Source organism: Tauraco erythrolophus, chromosome Z, assembly GCF_009769465.1.
Source record: "Tauraco erythrolophus isolate bTauEry1 chromosome Z, bTauEry1.pri, whole genome shotgun sequence".
NCBI lineage: Eukaryota > Metazoa > Chordata > Aves > Musophagiformes > Musophagidae > Tauraco > Tauraco erythrolophus.
Window position 1 is genome coordinate 53,374,750 of NC_141496.1, and position 20,561 is coordinate 53,395,310.

At 40.7% G+C, this 20,561-nt stretch overlaps 1 protein-coding gene across 1 annotated transcript in view; it reads left to right on the forward strand.

The window, feature by feature from the left end:
- HSD17B4 (hydroxysteroid 17-beta dehydrogenase 4) overlaps positions 1-20,561 on the forward strand; it is a 71,800-nt gene that overhangs the window by 13,685 nt on the left and 37,554 nt on the right. Inside the window, exons 9-14 of the mRNA XM_086628708.1 lie at positions 3,810-3,901; positions 4,512-4,536; positions 6,176-6,304; positions 17,786-17,892; positions 18,563-18,796; positions 19,246-19,297. Of these exons, the coding sequence (XP_086484834.1) occupies positions 3,810-3,901; positions 4,512-4,536; positions 6,176-6,304; positions 17,786-17,892; positions 18,563-18,796; positions 19,246-19,297 (639 nt within the window). The remainder of the gene's footprint in view (positions 1-3,809; positions 3,902-4,511; positions 4,537-6,175; positions 6,305-17,785; positions 17,893-18,562; positions 18,797-19,245; positions 19,298-20,561) is intronic.

Consider the following 20,561-nt stretch of genomic DNA (forward strand, 5'->3'; position numbering starts at 1 on the left):
GAGATGCTCCACTCCCTTCATCATCTTTGTGGCCCTGTGCTGGACTCTCAAGCAGTTCCTTGTCCTTCTTGTACTGAGGGGCCCAGAACTGGACACAATATTCCAGATGCGGCCTCACCAGGCCAGAGTAGAGGGGGAGGAGAACCGCTCTTGACCTACTAACCACACCCCTTCTAATACAGCCCAGGATGCCATTGGCCTTCTTGGTCACAAGGGCACATTGCTGGCTCATGGTCATCTTGCTGTCCACCAGGACCCCCAGGTCCCTTTCCCCTGTGCTGTTCCCCAGCAGTTCAGTCCCCAACTTGTACTGGTACATGGGGTTGTTCTTACCCAGATGCAAGACTTGCCCTTGTTGTATTTCATTAAATTTCTCCCGCCCAACTCTCCAGCCTGTCCAGGTCTCTCTGAATGGCAGCACAGCCTTCTGGTGCATCAGCCACTCCTTCCAGTTTAGTGTCATCAGCAAACTTGCTGGCCGTGTACTCTATTCCCTCATCCAAATCATCAATGAATGTGTTGAACAGTACGGGTCCCAGTACCGACCCTTGAGGGACTCCACTGGATACAGGCCTCCAACTGGACTCTGTCCCATTGACCACTACTCTCTGGCTTCTATCCTTCAGCCAGTTCACAATCCACCTCACTACCCAATCATCTAGACCACACTTGCTCAGTTTAGCTGTGAGGATGCCGTGGGAGACTGTGTCAAATGCTTTACTGAAGTCAAGATAGACCACCTCCACTGCTCTACCATCATCCACCCACTGGGTGATGTCCTCATAAAAGGCTATCAGGTTTGTCAAGCACGACTTCCCCTTAGTGAAGCCATGTTGACTGCCCCTAATGACCCTCTTATCCTTGATGTGCCTAGAGACAGCACCAAGGAGAAGTTGTTCCATTATCTTTCCAGGGATGGAGGTGAGGCTGACTAGTCTATAGTTACCTGGGTCTTTCTTCTTGCCCTTTTTGAAGAGCGGAGTGACATTTGCTTTCCTCCAGTCCTCAGGCACCTCTCCCGTTCCCCACGATTTAGCAAAGATGATGGCGAGTGGCCTGGCAATGACATCCGCCAGCTCCCTCAGCACCCGCAGGTGCATCGCATCAGGACCTATGGATTTATGGATGGCCAGGTTGCTTAATTGGTCCCTAACCAAGTCCTCGTCAACCAGGGTAGACTCCTCCTCTATCCTGACTTCCTCAGGAGCCTTAGGGTTCCGCTGCTCATCAGGATAGCCTCCAGCAGTTTAGACTGAGGCCAAGAAGGCATTCAGTAACTCTGCCGCCTTCTTATCCTGTCACCAGGGCACCCTCGTTATTCCCCAGTGGGCCTACATTGCCTCTAGTGTTAGTTTTATCTGCAATGTATTTGAAGAAGCCCTTTCTGTTGTCCTTGACCTTTCTTGCAAGGTTTAATTCCAAGGAGGTCTTAGCTTTCCTAGTTGCCTCCCTACATCCTCTGACAGCAGACCAATATTCCTCCCAAGTGGCCTGCCCCTCCTTCCATGATCTGTACACTCTCTTTTTCCACTTGAGTTTGCCCAACAGTTCCCTGTTTAACCATGCAGATCTCTTGGTGCCCTTTCTTGACTTCCTACCTGTTGGGTTGCATCTGTCTTGAGCTCGGAAGAAGAGGTCCTTGAAGGCTAACCAACTATCTTGGGCCCCTTTAACTTCCAGTACTCTGTCCCATGGGATTTCTCCTAGCAATTGTTTGAAAAGATCAAAGTTGGCCCTACTGAAGTCCAGGCTTCTAGTTCTGCTAGGTGTTCTCTTCCTGCCACATGAGATCCTGAACTCCACCATTTCCTGGTCACTACAACCAAGGCTACCCTCGATCTTCAGCGCTTCAACCAGACCCTCCTTATTAGTGAGAAAAAGATCCAGCAGTGCTCCTCTCCTAGTAGGCTCATCCACCGTTTGCATCAGGAAGTTATCATCAATGCACTGAAGGAACCTCGTGGACTGTGGATGGCTGGCTGAGTAGGCCTTCCAGCAGATATCAAGATAATTGAAGTCCCCCATGACAAGTTTTCTGTCAATTGAAGTCCCCGATGACAACTGTCTAGTTGTTCAAATGCTCTTTAAAAGATTGTACACTAGAACTTCAAAAACATTTTCATTTGTCTTACCGAATTATCCTTGTTATCATAGTCAGTACTTTCCTGTTCATCTTTAGATGTCTGCAAGCATCTGTGCTTTAGCATTGCCACAATTATGTATGTTCAACTTGGCCCACTTGTTGTTGTTGTTCTTGCTAGAACTTTAAATGTAGTTTGCATCTTTTTTTGTGTATTTTTTTTTAACCTTGTAACACATTTCTTAATAATTTCTGTAGTAGTGGATTAATTGTATTAGTGATAAGTCTAGTGCTAGCTTTTGAGACTAAATGGTGTGTGGCATAAAGTGGAATACTTTAGAATAGCCTAAGGCTTTTGTTGTGCACTTACAACGTGACATGTTAAATAGAGTTCAATTTCCTTTTACCTTTGTGGAGCTTCTGAAAAATGAAATTCTGTTACTTCAGCTTGGCTATTAAAGAAGTACCCATAACATTGAATTTTCCCAACTCTTCATCTGTCAGGGTATATTTGAAAATGCTTGCTGACCTTTAGCAGAGAAACAGCTATGTATCTGTTGCTTTTGAAAGAATAATATTCTAAAAGTTGAAAGAAGAAGTTTAAGTTATTTTTTTCTTTTCAGATGGGGTAGAACATGTGGTAAGAGCTGCCTGGACAGCCACACTCTGCTCCATGACAATATCTCAATTTTCAGATAGTTTTCTCTTGTGCCAGGTGACAATGAAAATCATAGAATCATAGAATGGTTAGGGTTAGAAGGGACCTTAAAGATCATCTAGTTCCAACCCCCCTGCCATGGGCAGGGAAACCCTCCACTACACCAGGTTGCCCAAAGCCTCATCCAACCTGGCCTTGAACACTTCCAGGGATGGAGCATCCACAACTTCTCTGGGCAACCTGTTCCACTGCCTCACCACCCTCAGAGTGAAGAATTTCTTCCTTATATCCAATCTAAATCTGCCCTCTTTTCAGTTTAAATCCATTGCCCCTTGTCCTATCACTACACGCCCTTGTAAAAAATCCCTCTTCAGCTTTCCTGTAGGCCCCCTTTAGGTACTGGAAAGCTGCTATAAGGTCACCCCGGAGCCTTCTCTTCTCCAGGCTGAACAGCCCCAACTCTCTCAGCCTGTCTTCATAGGAGAGGTGCTCCAGCCCTCGGATCATCTTCGTGGCCCTCCTCTGGAATTATCAAAATATAATTGGTAAATAAATTTAGCAGGGCTAATAATTCCTGATATCTCATTTGGAAATAACGTCATTTCCAAACGGGATGTTTTTCAAATATTCAGCAGCTACAATTCTTTTTGTATTGTCTCATCTTTGTAAATGACTAGCAAATTTGAAGGGAAATTGCACAGGTACATCTCCATCAGGATTATGTCTAGCTGGCTTAGCCTTGTTTCAGGCTGCCTGTCAGATGTAAGTTTAGGAAGGTACCTGGCTTTGCAGTCTGCATCTTACAGCGCTCCCAACGATTAGACCATGTTTCACCTGTCTGGCTGAGAACCACTGTCATTGGGTGTGGAGGCATACGTACGTCTCACGAGTTCTTTGTATTTAATGAATCTTCAAAGGTTTCATTTCACTTCGCCTTTCTTTTCATGGCAGAACACTGTTGATTGAATTCTTCTTAGTTCTGCTGTTCATCAAGAGGTGTTAGAATAAGAATAATTTGGTGAAATCATACAGTTTTTCTATTTTATAATTCTCTCCTCCAATTTACTCTAGATATGATTGATGCTTTCAAACCAGAGTATGTTGCTCCCTTAGTTGTTTGGCTTTGCCATGAGAGCTGTGCAGAGAATGGCAGTCTGTTCGAGGTAATTTTCTCGTTTTCCCTTTCTTCCCCTTCTTCCCCTCCCTTTACCCCTTCCCCTGACATCAGTCATTTGCTTTAGCCTGTCCAGTCTTAAACTTTTTGCTGAAACTGAATTATTATGTGAGATACTACGTAGTCAGCATAGACAGAAAAAATGTTGACCTTGTTGTGACAAGTACATCATGCAGTAACAACTTTGTCAAATTCTAGTGTGTGCTCAAAATACTACTGATTTGATTGTTACAATTCTTATTGTGCCCTTGAGAGGTTCAAAAGGTACCAAAGCAACTACCTCAAGAGAAGTTTTTGTTTTCTGTATCATTCAAACACAAAGAGCAACTTGCAGGAAGGATGAATTACTTAGTTATGGAATACACTATAGTTATTGTTATCGAACTGCTAGCTCATAAATTGCGTGGAAGCTGTTATCTTGTTCTTGGAGTTTTATGTTGCTCGTGTTCCAGTGCTGGTTAAACTGTTAAATACAACCAGCAGTAGTTCAGAAATTTGTATTATATTGAGTTTGTTCTGAAGCCTAGTTTCGTTTTCCTGCATTAACAAATCTTTGGTTTGTAATGTGGTAAGCTGATGATTTTCTTTTTTCTTGACAGGTGGGAGCTGGATGGATTGGAAAATGTAAGTACTTTGTGTTGCAGGATTGATTTTGTTTTTTTCAGTTGACAACAAAAACGTGCAAATCATCTTTGCAGTTAACCTCTGCTCAAGACATTTTTATATAGGGAGAGAAGATTAGCAAAAGCCTAGGATTCTGAGGAGACTGCTTCTTTTACTTAAAAGTCACAAATTTCACGACACATTGGGGAAATGGGTGACTTAGGTATGGGCTTTGTTATGCTTTTGAGCTGACTAATAGTAACTGAAAATCTGCCTAAGTAAACCTTAACGCTTGGATTGTGAGATGTAATTGAAGTCAAGAATCTCCATTTATGGTGCTAAGCATATGTTGTTGCCTTTTTTTTGATAACTTCTGTTTTTCATGATATAAAAGTATCACACAATGGTAAACAGACTGCTTTTTAGTTGCTTTCTGCCTTTATTTATACTTCTGTAAGAATACTAGTGATAATGCATTAACATATTGATGCAGTTAGTCTTGTTAATGAGCAGTTGCTATGCTAGCTAAGTATTTTCCTTAAGTGACTCTAGTAACTAACTTAAATATGAATATAAAGAAAACTTGCAGACAATACTGAGGGTTTACGAGATGGGAAACTTAATCCATTGTGTGAAATGTCTTAACCTTTTTTCTAAATATGTCAAACCTAATACCAGCATTATTTTCCTGAACTGTTCAAGGACTTTTCAGCCTACGTGAGTATCATCAGTGGGTTGGAAGTAGGGCATTCAGTTAAGAAGTTGTTCTCCCTTCTTCCAAAACATTTTTTTTTTCCCCACTTGATAAAGATTTTGTACATCTCTGATTATGGTGGTGGCACTGGAATAGCTTTTCCCAAGTAGTGTATTAAACAGATTAAACAAACTGGCAGCAGCGTAGAACCTCTTGCTACCCTCCACAAGGAGCTGAGTTTTCATACAGCTGAAAATCTCTGACTTCTCTTCTCTGGTCCGAAGAAAATACCGTTTTTCATCATTATAATGCCTGCTGTTGAAGTCTTTAAAATGAAGCCAGATTGTTAGTGAGGTACCAGCATGGTCTCATTAATTGTTTATTTCTAATTAAGAGCAAAACCAACATGACAGGTTAAGGATTAATTGCAATCCAGGAAGTCTGTATCCTTCCAGAACTGATTTCACATTAGCCTCACCAGTTTCTCTTAAGTTACAATATTAAAATAAAACTTCAGGGACCATTTGGAGTTGCTGGCTACTGGTATTAACATTCTTTTGTAGATTAAAAGTGGTTTTCACATTTCCCTTATAGTTTTCCAAGACTTTCAGAAGATTCCTAAGCATTAGTAGCCAAAATGATATCAGAAGAGAATGTCTGTAGATATATACTAGCTACAGCTTTTCACTAGGCAGAATCCTAAAACTGATGCAATATTTTTAGAAGGCAATCAGTCTGTTGTGGCTTTAATGAAATTTAAACCCAGTCCTATTCCTTTTCTAAATGTTGGTTAAAAGCAGTGAGTCCTTTTAGTCCAGCTTAAAGTTATAATGGTGAGTTAAACTGGAGTACTTATAACTTTTCCTTTCTTGCACCATCTTGAATGTAGCGGCCTAGATAAAAATGGTCTAAAGAAACGAAAAGTTTCTTTGTTACTTTAACTCTCTGGCTCATTTTTCCCACTAGTGCGCTGGGAGAGATCCCTGGGTGCTATTGTCAGAGGAAAGAATCAGCCAATGACACCTGAAGCAGTGAGAGAGAAATGGGAGAAGGTCTGTGACTTTGATAACGCCAGCAAACCCAGAAGTATCCAAGGTAAAGGAGACTTTGATAATATGGATAGTTTGGGCAAGCAAAGCTTAGAAGGGAATGCTTTCTTGTCAGACATTTGATGAAACTTAACTTCAAAAGTTTACAGAAGCAGTGAATTCTTTGGTAAATGTGTAACTTTAATCATTTACTGCTTCAGTACAGTCACATCATTTTAAGAAAACTTTTTTGTTCTTACATGTAGAATTAAGAGAGTTTTATCTATCTTAAGAGTTTCTAGGGAAGCAACATCACTGTTGTTTTATGTATTATGGCCAGACTAATGGCAGTGTTTTATTTGATGGCACATACATAGAAGTAGTAGCAGTTTAATAGATTGTACTTTCTTTTGAGTCCTGGAATCTTGTTTTTTTGGGAGACATTTCCATACCAAAAAGATCTTTGGTTAAGTCATTTGATATAACACAGCAAAGAAATTCTTCCTTACTGCCTTGTGTTCCTGGGTAACATCACCTCCTTGGCTAGTGACCAAGATGACTGTCTCTTCCAATGTGTTTTTTTTTTTTACTTTCTATGTTCCTTCCCATTGCTGATTTGTTGTTTGTTTGGGTTTTGTGGGGTTTTTTTTAGCCAAAATGACTCTGATCTTTCCTGTTGCCATACTTGGTTCTCTGTCATCTACCAAGCTTTCTCTTTGTTGTCTTATGTCTCTCTTTATTTAGATCCTTTATTTATTAGTTGTCATAGTTCATAAATGAATCATACAGACTAATTTTCCTGGCTGCTTTCCAAGATTTCTTGAGATATTCTCTTTAGTTTGTTAGTGTGAGTTGCATGATGATTGTTATTATGCATGTCATTATTTAGGTCAAAGATTATTTGTCAAATTAGGAAATGCCAGTGTTTGAGGGAGGAGGGAAAGAGGCATCTTTATGTACAATGCCAGTTGAGTTTCCGAGATACTTAGATACACAGTAGATGCTTAAGCTGTTGGTCCTGAAATCCATTAGAGCATTTCATTAAAACCTTAGGGATATGCTTTTAGGTGCCTAAACTAAAACTAGAATAGAAGACACTTCGCCCTTTCCCTCAGATCTTGGTAGAGGAATGTAATGAGCCATACAGTAGTTCTGTATCGCCTTACTGACTGTATTCACTAATCTTTGGCTTACAGATGTCCCATTTCCAAATGTATGTCAGTTCATAAATGTTCTCTGTCCTTATGGAATGGTATTTATAGCAACATATTCCAGCTTTGTAGTTTCTGATGTGTTCACCAGCCTGTCACATGCGCTATGGTGTTTTTATGGGTTGCTAGCAGAAAAATGTCGTAGGAAAATAGTTGTAGATGGAAATTTCTTTTGAAAGTTGCTTCAGCGTTACATAAAATATTCCACGTCTGGTTCTTGATTTTATTGGGAGAAAGAATTGAATAGGATTTTGGACTTCTGATATGAATGTGCTTAAAATACAACATAGCAGGTTTCTACAGTCAGGAAATTGTAAATATCATATTAGCATGAGTCTTCCATGAAGTTTACATTCCTTAACTTATGTTTTGTTATGAACTTAATCAAAATGCAGCATTGTCCTTTCAGTGATATCAAGTCATAGATTACTGAATGAAAACTCTTGCATTAATTCATTGCATGTGAGAGTCAGCAGAAGGATTGAGGAAAATCCTGAAAAAGTTATTTGAATGGAGTTTTCAGTTCTATATTAAAAGTTCTTTCCACTATCAAAGTCTCACTACCACTCTATTGTTTAAAGGTACTCAGCTGTTAAATAAGGGAAATTAATTAGAGTACTTGCATTAAAACTGAAAAGCTACAATACCTAATATCTGCAAATTAAAACTCTCCCAGAAGATTTGATTAATTTAAGTAATTTGATGCTGTGAAGAGCAGTCATGTATTAGCCATTATGTATAATTATAAAAAAATACCAAATAGATGAAGTATTTGGTTGTAATATAGTAGAAAATCCCATAATCAAGAGATGTTAATCTTGTTTCATAATTTAGGCATACTGATAAAAGCCGTTTGACTTTATTCATTTGAGATTAGAAAAAAAGCAGGAGTGTCATCTCATGGTTGATTGGGGTTTTTTTAAAGGTAATTTTTCTTACTTATGTAACACTCATACGTAACTGAATACTTGGATTTATGTTGTAGTTTTTGGTTTTACTTTTTTGCAAGCATAGGAGAAAGTAATTCTCTTAAAGATAAATAAATTAAATGCTCCATACCTAATGTGTGCATGATCATGCATTTAGAGCTCAACCTAGCAAAGCACTCATTTGATGTTTAACTAGAGCACGTTCATAGTTGTGTGTTTTAGCCAAGGTCATTCTGCTGGAGATGCTGAACGCTTAAAGACTAAATAGAGATACTGTCTCATCTTGGTTTTAATGGTGGTCTTTTAGGAAATGAAAACATCGAATTCTTTTTCTGAAAACCAGTTTAAGTAAAAAGATCTGAATTTTTCTTCCCATCTTTTTTTGGCTTGCTTGAAGCACTTCTTCAGTTCATAGGCTTAAGTTGTTCTCTTGGCCCATAAACTGAATCAAGATAATAAACTCGTACTTGTGTACCAGAATATGAATTTATAGAGTTTGTGCAATTTTAATTAATAGGAAATAGCTAATTGTCACTTGATTTGGCAGTTGATGTTAATTCAGTAACTCATTGAAGTTTCTCAAGTATCATAGAATCATGGAATGATTAGAGTTGGAAGGGACCTCAAAGATCATCTAGTTCCAACCCCCCTGCCATGGGCAGGGAAACCCTCCACTACACTAGGTTGCCCAAAGCCTCATCCAACCTGGCCTTGAACACTTACAGGGATGGGCCATCTACAGCTTCTCTGGGCAACCTGTTCCAGTGCCTCAGCACCCTCAGAGTGAAAAATTTCTTCCTTAGATCTAATCGAAATCTGCCCTCTTTCCGTTTAAAGCCATTGCCCCTTGTCCTATCACTACACGCCCTTGTAAAAAGTCCCTCTCCAGCTTTCTAGTAGGCCCCCTTTAAGTACTGGAAGGCTGCTATAAGATCACCCCGGAGCCTTCTCTTCTCCAGGCTGAACAGCCCCATCTCTCTCAGCCTGTCTTCATAGGGTAGGTGTTCCAGCCGTCGGATGATCGTTGTGGCCCCCCTCTGGACCCGCTCCAGCAGCTCCATGTCCTTCTTGTGCTGGGGACTCCAGAGCTGAACACAGTATTCCAGGTGGGGTCTCATGAGAGCTGAGTAGAGGGGCAGAATCACCTCCCTCGACCTGCTGGCCACGCTTCTTTTGATGCGGCCCAGGACACGGTTGGCTTTCTGGGCTGCCAGCGCACATTGCCGGCTCATGTTGAGTGTTTCATCCACCAGCACTCCCAAGTCCTTTTCCTCAGGGCTGCTCTCAATCCATCCTTGGCCCCGTCTGTACTTGTGCTTGGGATTGCCCCGACTCATGTGCAGGACCTTGCACTTGGCCTTGTTGAACTTCATGAGGTTCTCACAGGCCCACCTCTCCAGCCTGTCAGGGTCCCTCTAGATGGCATCCCTTCCCTCCAGCGTGTCCACAAAACCACACAACTTGGTGTCATCTGCAAACTTACTGAGGGTGCACTCGATCCCACTGTCCGTGTCGCTGACAAATACGTTAAATAGCACTGGCCCCAGTACTGAGCCCTGAGGAATACCACTCGTCACTGGCCTCCACTTGGACATTGAACTGTTGACCACAGCTCTTGCGATCATCCAGCCAATTCCTTATCCACCGAGTGGTCCATCCATCAAAACCATGTCTTTCCAGTTTAGAGACAAGGATGTCGTGTGGGACAGTATCAAATGCTTTGGTTAAGTCCAGGTAGACGATGTCAGTTGCTCTTCCCCTATCCATCAATGCTGTAACCTCATCATAGAAGGCCACCAAATTAGTCAGGCAGGATTTGCCCTTAGTGAAGCCATGTTGGCTGTCACCAATCACCTCCTTATTTTCTATGTGCCTTAGCATAGTCACCAGGAGGATCTGCTCCATGATCTTGCCAGGCACAGAGGTGAGACTACCTGGCCTGTAGTTCCTTGGGTCTTCTTTTTTTCCCTTTCTAAAAATGGGGGCTATGTTTCCCCTTTTCCAGTCATTGGGAACTTCGCCAGATCGCCACGACTTCTGAAATATGATGAATAGCGGCTTAGCAGCTTCATCTGCCAGTTCCCTCAGGACCCATGGATGCACCTCATCAGGTCCCATGGACTTGTGCACCTTCAGGTTCCTTAGATGGTCTCGAACCTGATCTTCTCCTACAGTGGGCAGTTCTACATTCTCCCAGTCCCTGCCTTTGCCTTCTGTGGCTTCGGCTGTGCAGCTGGAGCTCTTGTCAGTGAAGACTGAGGATAATGTGCTCAGTAAAACAGTCTTTCTTAGTAGTTGCCCTGCATCTTTCTAGATGAGCAGCTACTGCTGATGCAGTACAGTCTTTTGCCCAAACTCCTCTTAACCCCAAAAGCTGTCTGACACAGTCGTTGTAACTGACTATGCCTGCCTTTTCCCTTTCCTTGTAATGCCTTAAGTGTCTTTGAATGTCTGTAGTTACTCCCTAAAGCTTTACAGGCTTTGTCATTAATGTACTTGGAGAAGTTCTGACAGTTCCTCTGTACTCCCACGCAGTTTCAGGTGTAGTCCTGTTAACTAGCAAAAGATAGGTTACTTGTGCATTCACTACACGATGTCTTTTTAACAGAAAAAGTCTGAGAACAGGCCTCTTTTTTTAAGAAGCTATGTGTGAATTTAGGTCTTAGGAAGTTGAAGTGCAAGATGTAGTTTTGCTGGTGTGTATTTTCCTACGTTCTGTTTACCAGGAGTGAAAGGTAGTGATCTGCTTAATGTAACATGAAAATGTCACTGCCTCTGAGACAACAGTGAATCTGCAGTGACTTGCATGTCAGAGCTTTTTTCTAATTTGCATGATGATGTTATTTTCTTACTAATAGTTAAGACAAATGTCCTGCTTTTGACTGGGACAGAGTTAGTTTTTCTTTTTAGCAGCTAGAAGAGCTCTGTGTTTTGGTTTTAGTCTGGGATTTGTTATGAGAAGGATGTTGACAGCGCAATGATGTTTATGGTTGGTGCTGAGACCTCAAGGACTTCTCAGCTTCCCATGTTCTTGCTGTGTGCATGAGCACAACAGGATAGGGGGAGTCTGGCTGGGGCAGAGAGTCCACAACTCCCCTTATGATTTGAACTTAGATTTAGGATTGAGGGTCAAATTGGCCAATGGAGTATTCCATATCACGCAGCGTCATGCCTAGTGTATAGATGAGGGCTGACCGGGAAGAGGCTTTTGCTATTCCAGGGGCCTGTTCCCTCAGCCTCTGAGAGTGCTTTCCACCTCCCCCCACAACCCTTGCATCGTCGCTTGTCCGGGATTGCAGTGTTACGACTTAGCTGTTTTGGAATCGTATGCCGAGACAGGACAGGTGTTGGTCACCACGTGGACAGCAGTGACACTGTGCATCACTTGTTTGCATATATTGTTATCGTTATACATATATATATATTCATATGTTATTATTATCATTATGATGCTTAATTTTATGTTATTATTAAATTTTACTTTTCTCAACCCACTAGATTCCTTCTCTTTTCCTCTTTAATTCTCTTCCCCTTTCCCCAGGGGTAGAGGAGGGGAAGCAAGTGGCTGCATGACATTTAGGCCTGGCTAAACCGCAACACTGAAAAAATAGTTTTAGCTTACTTTGTACCACTTTAGAACAAGCTAGAAATCTTTCAAGAAGACAAGCAGGGCATAATCAGAGCCTTAAGTTTAGGGCACAGTATCAACTTAAAATGTACATCAATGAGTCAGTGTAACCAGCTCCCTGTAGGCCCTTAGGCAGTAGCAACTGCAGAATAATGTGTCTTAGCTTAACTAGTACTAGAAAGGAATTGCTAAGGCTCTCATTTGCAGCTGGATCTAGTGAGCTGACATATTTGTTGTGGCAATATGATTTCATGTTTTGAGATACTGAGAGGTCCTGGGCTTCTGTGCCTGTGCATAAGCAGGAAGAACGAATTAAATGTCATAACAGAAGCTTCTGAATGTGCGGTGCATGTGCAGTAGGTCACAGTTGCACACTGCATTGCACGTTGGCGTATTGTCTCCTTGTATTCCCTCTCAGGCAAAGCTAAATCCAGTAGCCCTTTCCTCTACAGTGCTGCTTGCTCTTGTGTCCTAGTCTTATTCTTCCTGTTACGCAAAGAGAGAAATCAAATTGTGTTGTGAGGTAGCTGAAAGACAACCATGCTGCCTTGCAGATTGTACGCTGTATACAGCATGCTGTAGTATGTGTTGCAGAGGTTAATATGTTCAGTTGTTTTGCTTTATCTAGGAAAACAGAATTGATTATCTCTGTCACCCGTATGAGGCAATCTCTCTCTGTCTGTCTTGGTTTCCTCCTCAGTTGTGAAGATGTGAGGCAGTTTCAGCTAAATACAGTATTTTAGAGGTCTGTAATTTGCTCTTATGTTGAAGTGCATTTTTAATTCTCTTAGAAGCTGCCTGGGTACATAAAACAACTTGAGTATTCTAACTGGCTGACTTCTGTCACACTTCAAAAGCTTATCTCTGGTATATAGCAAATTGATATAAATCCGGAGGTGTGCATGTATGTACACTTTGTGTGAACACAAAGCAAGATTTTGCATGAGAAGAAAACTGTTCCAGCTTCAATTTCAGCTTTATTCATACATGTTTAAAAAGGATTTAAACACTGATACTGTCTCCTTCATAGTTAAAGGCTATGGTTCACGTGCAATATTCCCTAACTGAGTGAGAGATGTACTTCCAGGAAGAGACAGGCTTTGCCATAGCTGTTTTCAGCCTCTGCTCTTCAGGTTAATCTTTCCCTGCTGTCTGCTAATTGTTTGCTCTATAATAGCAGACCATAGTGGTGTAGTGGACATTTAAGGTTTTAGAGTTGACTGACAGTATGCCAACTTAAAAAATACTCCAAAACCAATATTAAAATTAATTCTATTAATGAAAAGGTTTCCTACTGAGTTTGTTTCTGCTAAAATTATACCCTTCAAGCTATTTCTTGGATCTTAGAAGAACGTTACTCAACTTTTAGAGTCATATATTAAAAAGTACATATTGTCATAGTTAAGTCCACTGCTGAAACATTAATTTCAGACATCCTGTGTGTATACACTTTCTGCTGATTGATACCTGTCAAGAAATTTGACCCTAGAACCATAGACATACTTCATATGGTTGATGTCTGTCATAGATATAAAGAAATAAACTCAGAAGTCCTTGAAGAAACATTCCATCCTGAAAGACTATTTTCTGCATACATATGCTTTGAAAAAATCAATAGAAGTGTTAGTAAATGTCCTGGTTTTAGCTGGGACAGAGTTTTTAACAGCCAGAAGAGCTCCGTGTTTTGGTTTTACTCAGAGGCTCACTCTGAGAAGAATGTTGATAGCAAGCTGATGTTTGTGGTTGGAAGTGAAACTCCAAGGACTTTTCAGTGTGCCGGAGTGCAGAAACACAGTGGGACAAGGGGGACACGATTCCCCTTGTGATTTGTGGTGGAACTTAAGATTGAGGGCCAAACTGGCCAATTAGTATTCCATATCATGCAGCGTCATGCCCAGTATAAAAGTGAGGGTCAGCCGGGAAGAAGGGCTTTTGCGCTTTGGCTCTTTTGCACTTTTGCTCTTTTGCGCTTGCTGCGCTTTTGCTCTATTGTTTTTCTTTCTTTTTTTCTCTCTCTCTCTCTCTCTGTCTCTGCCCCTCTCTATTTCGGGGCCTCGCGTTTGTCCGGGATTGCAGCTTTGGGACGAGACGGGCTTCGCATACGAGGGGCTGGTGAGCACCTACACTGTATTAAGTCATTTGTATTAAGTCATTTGTATTAAATCATACTTATCTCAACCCATGGGTTTCCCGTTTATCCTTTAATTCTCTCCCTCATTCCTGGGGGTGGGGGAGGGGGAGTGACTGGCTTTGGGCAGGGGGGGGAGGGGTGGTTTCAACCTAACCCATGACAGTAAATGATTCTGGTAGGGTCTAGGTCAAGTGCTGTTGCTGATTACAAATACAACAGTAGGCCAAAGTTTAAAAAAACACACAATTTTCGAGAGGCCTTTGATGTAAAAGGTGAACAATGCCCCACCTCACGTTTTAAAAAGGGTAGAAAGCAGGACTTGGGAACTATAAACCTGTCAGCCTCACCTCTGTGCCTTGGAAGATCATGGCACAGATCTTCCTGGAAGCTATGCTAAGACACACAGAGGACAGAGGGGTAATTCAAGATGGCCTGCCTGACCAACATAGTGGCCTTCTATGATGGAGTGACTATGTCAGTGGACAAGGGAAGAGCTACTGATGTCATCTACCTCGACTTCTGTAAGGCCTTTGATGCAGTCCCCCACAACATCCTTCTCTCTTAAGTTGAAGAGAGATGGATTTGATGGCTAGACTGTTCAGTGGATGAGGAATTGGTTGAATGGTTGCATCCAGAGAGTAGCAGTCAACAGCTAAATGTCTAGATGGAGACCAGTGATGAGTAGTACCCCTCAGAGGTCTGTATGGGACCAGTACAGTTTAATATCTTCATCAGTAACATAGACAGCGGGTTTGAGTGCAACCTCAACAAGCTTGCAGATGACACCAAGCTGAGTAGTGTGATTGACACACCTGAGGGACGGGGTGCCATCCAGAGGGACTTGGACAAGCTCGAGAGGTGGGCCTGTGGTGAATGTCATGAGGTTCAACAAGGCCAAGTGCAAGGTCCTACCAACCGCATCCTGGGCTGCATCAAAAGAGGCATGACCAGCAGGTCCAGGGAGGTGATTCTGCCTCTCTTCTCTGTTCTGGTGGGACCCCACCTGCAGTACTGCATCCAGCTCTGGAGTCCTACAGGAAGGACATGGACCTGTTGGAGGTTGGCCAGAGGAGGGCCACAAAAATGATAATGGGGAATGGAACGCTTCTCCTATGAGGAAAGGCTGAGAGAGTTGGCGTTGTTCAGCTGGAGAAGGTTCTGAGGAGACATTATTGCAGCCTTTCAGTACTTAAAGAGAGCTTGTAAGAAAGATGGGGACAAACTTTTTAGCAGGGCCTGTTGTGATAGGACGGTGGTAATGGTTTTATGATAAAAGAGGGTAGATTCAGACTAGATACAAGGAAGATGTTTTTTACGATGAGCGTGGTAATGACCTATCCTTGGAAATGTTAAAGGAATTCTTTGTCCTAGGTTTCCCGCAGCAGTCACAGATGTCATATTCCAGGTTAAAAAAAATATAAACGAGTGGTACAGCAATAGGAGCAGCTCAAGCTGGATGGCTCCGGGAGAGGGACCCTGAACAACAAAACCCCTGGACATTTTTACCCTTACAGACTATGCAACCATTCGTCATACGCTGTTCACATCTGTGGCACGCGCTTCCAGGTCCAGTGGTAATTTTTGGTCAGGGGTAGTCTTCGTTCCTTACTGGATTCTTTCTCTGCCTCCAGACGGGCTGATAGCTGTTTCTTATCTGGATGAGTTGTACCTTTTGTGGACAGTGGTGGCTGCCTTGTCTTTCAGCTTGCACTGGAAGATTCCTGTAATTGCACTCTCGTAACTAGGCAGCAGTTCAAGATAAGTTCTACTTTCCTAGGTGAAAGTTCAAAGCTTGCAGCCTAAGGCTTCAGCACATTTAGCTGCTAATGCTAAACAAGGCTATTAGTCCTAACGATTTTTAGCAGTGCTAAGAAAGACTATTCAGACAAAAGAGTGCAATTAAAAGAATCCAGTTAACCAAACTTAATCTACAATAGAAACATTCGAGGTCAACCTGAGCTAGTTGAAGATGTTCCTGCTTATTGCAGAGGGCTTGAACTAGATAACCTTTGAAGATCTCTTCCAAGCGAAACTATTCTATGATTCTGTGATGTCCTTAGTGTTCAGCCTGACAGTAGCCAGCTCACCAATTTGAGAGTCCAGTCATATCATATATTCTGGAAGAAAGAATCCTTGAAAAGGAGATTGTGGTATTCTGCAGCATTATTAAATTACAGATTGCCTTCATACTGTTTGTCTTAATGATGTCATTGTATGTAAAATACATCTTGGTAATCTTCCTTTAAGATTTTATCATTAAAAGTGATAGTTATGTTCCTGCATGGAAATGGACTGTGGACATGAAACGTTGAGGGAATGTTCAGGTTTACTTGGAGGTCAAAGCTGTATTTTCCCTTGAAGATTTTAAAGCCATGTGAAAGCCTTTCTTTGATTTGTGCAAGAGTGGTGGAAACAGTCTGTAACTTCTCCCAGCAGCTCAGTATTGCTTTTCCTTCATTAGTTTCATGAATTAAAAAAGTAATGAGATTACCTTTTAAAGGATTCTATAAATTACAAAACTCTTGTTTTGCACATTTTCACATTATGTAAATGTTGTAACCTCATGTCATCTTCTGACAGCACTTGTAGCCAAAGATATAAGGCTTGTCTTTGGCAGAAGAGGTGACAAGGTGTGTTTGTTTCATAGGTGTTCCTTTTTCTTCGTGAGATTCAGGCCACAAATAAAACATTGTGATGATTTTGGTAGTGAGACCGGGAAGGGAGAAATAATTTAGGGAATCAAGATTCTGCAAGAGGGTATGCAGCCAACTTGCAGGATATTCAGGGAGTGCTGTGCAATAGAGCAACGCGGTGTTAGTCGGAGCGACTGTGCAAGTCAGTATGGGTATAGGGGTTTTGAAGTGGAGGGGAGCAGCTCCAAGATAAAGATAGTTTAATAATGATTTTGCACTCCTCTGATTTAAATGCTTTTTTATTTTTCGTGCATGATTCTCATCGCTTTTTGGTTGGTTCTTTTTAACACGCGAATGTTTAATATTAATTTTAGCCGTGTTGAGCTTCAAGGAGTTAGCTGTTCTTGATGGCTTGCCTTTACCATAACTGAGTTCTGTATCTCAGCCATGCATCATCTCACTTGTAATCTTGGCATTGTTCAAGCCTCAGACTTATTTATTTCTTATTTATTTATGTGACTCAGGAAAGAGGGTAACTGCCAGGGGATGAGACCTGTTACTTGTATTGCAAATAATTTTCAAGATAAGAAAAGCAGAACTAATTTTCAGATGTTTACTTCTGAGACAGTTGAAATGTAATACATGTTATCCTCTCCACAACACTGTGGTTCAGGGAATAAAACAAAATATTTACTGGCACATTCCTCTTGGCTTGAATGGTGGCGTATAGCACCAGTTTCGTTTCAGGGACTTGAGTTAGATAGGTGTCATAGTTGGCTGCTGGGTGCAGAACTGATGGAATCGGTGTAGAGCTCACTTAACCATCAACTGTTGTGTAGATGCCTATAAAATGCAGCACTATGCTCAATTTGCAGATGTATATTTATTGTGTTTAAAAATCAAATTGAGAAGTAGCAGGCTATATCTCACTTGCTGACATGTTTTTTGTGTATCTAACTGAAGCATCTCATTTATGGTTATTTATAAGTGTTTTTTTTTTCAATTCTGTTCTGTAGAGTCCATAACTGTATTGAATGATGCTCTAAGTCAGATAGAGTCTCCAGAGAATGTTTCTATGAATTCGACAAGTGCTGGATCAGTGGTCTCTTCATCTGTTGACATGGTACGTACCTCTGTCTACCAGATACATTCAAAGGTCGGTGAAAACCTTAAGCAGAGAGACTTGTGTTGCTGATCAGCTTCTACTCTGGCTTGCTGTCTGCAAAGAGAAGGGTGGGTTTTAAACTATGAAGTGAGGAAGCAGAGTAAGAAACATCTCCAGACTTCACTCTTTATTTTTCTTATCGATGATGGGAAAACTTAAGGCTGAATAGACTGAATAATGCAGAATGCAAGTGCTTGTAAGTTATTTAAGCCTCTTTAGTTAGAGTATTGTTCAGAAAAGGGGCAGGAGACAGGTCTTGCCGGACAATGTGGTTTTGCTCTGCTTCTTCCTTCCTTCCTTGTTTCAATCTTATTACAGTTAATGTTACTTGTTTCATTTGTGGTTTGTTCTAGTGACTTTCTTGTGCATTGCTGGGAGCAGAGCTGTGTGAAGTTGTACTACCTATTCTTGCTGTAAACTGCAGCAAGATACAATGCGTTACATTAGAGTTGCTTGTACTGCAACAAATACAGTAATATTCTATGGTATATTTACTACTCATATTTTATGTTTACATGTGACTGTAAAGTCAGATGAGAATTTTGTTTGATATGAGAATTGCAGAAAGAACGCAAGTGCAACATTAACTGTTATGAAGTTTTATTTTATACTGTTTTTTAATTTCCAGGCAAGCATTGTTGGCCGGGAATTGGGTACCAACGTGTATAAATATACTCACTTAGAGCCTATTCTATATGCCCTTGGTGTGGGAATGTCAACTAAGGATCCGGATCACCTGAAATTTCTCTTTGAAGGAAGTGAAGACTTCTGCTGTTTACCTAGCTTTGGAGTAATTCCTGCTCAGACTTCGATGTTTAGTGGTATTCCTTCTCTTCTAGGACTAAATATAGATCTTGCAAAGGTATGGAAGAGTTAAGTACCTGATTTTGCTTGTGCTTTAGGTAACTATAATGTGCCTTTAATTCATATGTTTGCAATATTAATAAGTTTCCTTTATTCTAGAAAAGGAAAATTCAGTGTTTTGTATTCTTACATCTTAAGAAATTATGTGTCTACTTCACTTGTGTAACCTGTGTCTTCCTAAGATGGTATGAATGATCAGTTTTTCGTAAAATTTTAATTTGTGTTCATTACGCTTTTTTAAATCACAAAAGCTTAAAACTTTCTTCAAAAATGTTTTCTGTTGGGCATAAAATTGGAAAAACAAAACAACAAACCTGTGGTTTTGATTCTTTTTAATTTGTTCTTTCTGAACATTTTCTAAAATAACTGTATATTTTCTTGCAATTGTGATGAGAAAAGCAATAGTATATATTGGTTGTTGTTATAGCACTGCCTTTCTTTACATAGATGCTGCATGGTGAGCAGTATCTGGAACTATATAAACCATTACCGACCTCAGGTCAGTCCTTTTGTGTTGCTGATTTGCCTTTCACTATGACAACAGTCCCTGTAGCCATATTGTAAATGGAAGTAGGGAAGCTCTGTTTCCAACTGTTTCTTTTGCATATTCTTTTTACAAAGGGTGGAGGAGAAGAGAGGCAACCTGTTGTGTTATTGAAGGAATTCTGAAACTCTGTGGTTTTGGTACCAGGTGTTGCTTTTCTATAGTTTACTTAGTAAACTCATGCCTCATCTTTTATATAATAGGCAAATACACTACATGCTGATTTATTACTCGTATAATTTGATACAACCTTAATGAAAGAATTAAAAGTTCTGCTAGTTAGTATTATAGAACTTTTGCTATGTTTACCTAAAAATTCTTCAACATTGGTTGCATCTGTGTGACTGTAAGAGGATAAGATTTAAATGACATAGGTAAAGGAGGAATGGACAACTTGATGAGGAGGCTAAACAACAACAACTTTTCTTCCTGTCAAAATCCTCAACATATTAGTTACTGCAGTAGCAAGCCCTTTTCACAGATGGCTGTGTTTTCCCAGATTGCAACGCTTGAGAGATACTTAGTAGACTTGTTTGGGGTATGCATGCATGTGTCTGTGTTTCTTTAAAAATTAACTTTTCCAGAGTGTAGAAGGAAAAAAAAATCTTGCAAGCCACAGATAAATGGCATAATTTCTTGTTGAAACAAAAAGGAGATTTATGAAACTTATATTAACTTCAAAGGAGTCTGATAATTAATAATGAACTGCCAGGACTTCGTAAAGCTTATTATTTTTCCATTCTGTAGGCTGATTACGTAAACATATATGGTTACATACCTCTCTAGAGTGATAACCTCTTCAGAGACAAACTTCGTAAACCCACAGGCCAAGGGCCCTGAGCTGAGCTGCTCGTCTGTAGAACTGTAGTTGTCTCAGCCCACTTGAAATTTATGGACACTCCTTAAGTGATTTGAGCTATCTTTGAAGGTAGCAATGTGTTCAAGTCTGAAACGTGATTTGTGTTTAGCTCTGAATACATAAATATAGCAAGATTCTATTTAAAAAAATGCAAAAACTTACAATATAATTCTTCACATCTGCAAACCAAGATTTGCAGAGATTCCCAGACACTTTTCTTATAGTCATGTGGATTGTGATTACTATTACTATGATTATTATTACCATTATTATTAGTAGTAGTAGTAGTAGTAAGAGTTTTTACTTTGTAAAGAGGGATCTATGGACTTAATTCCTGAAGAAAAACCTTACAACATATGT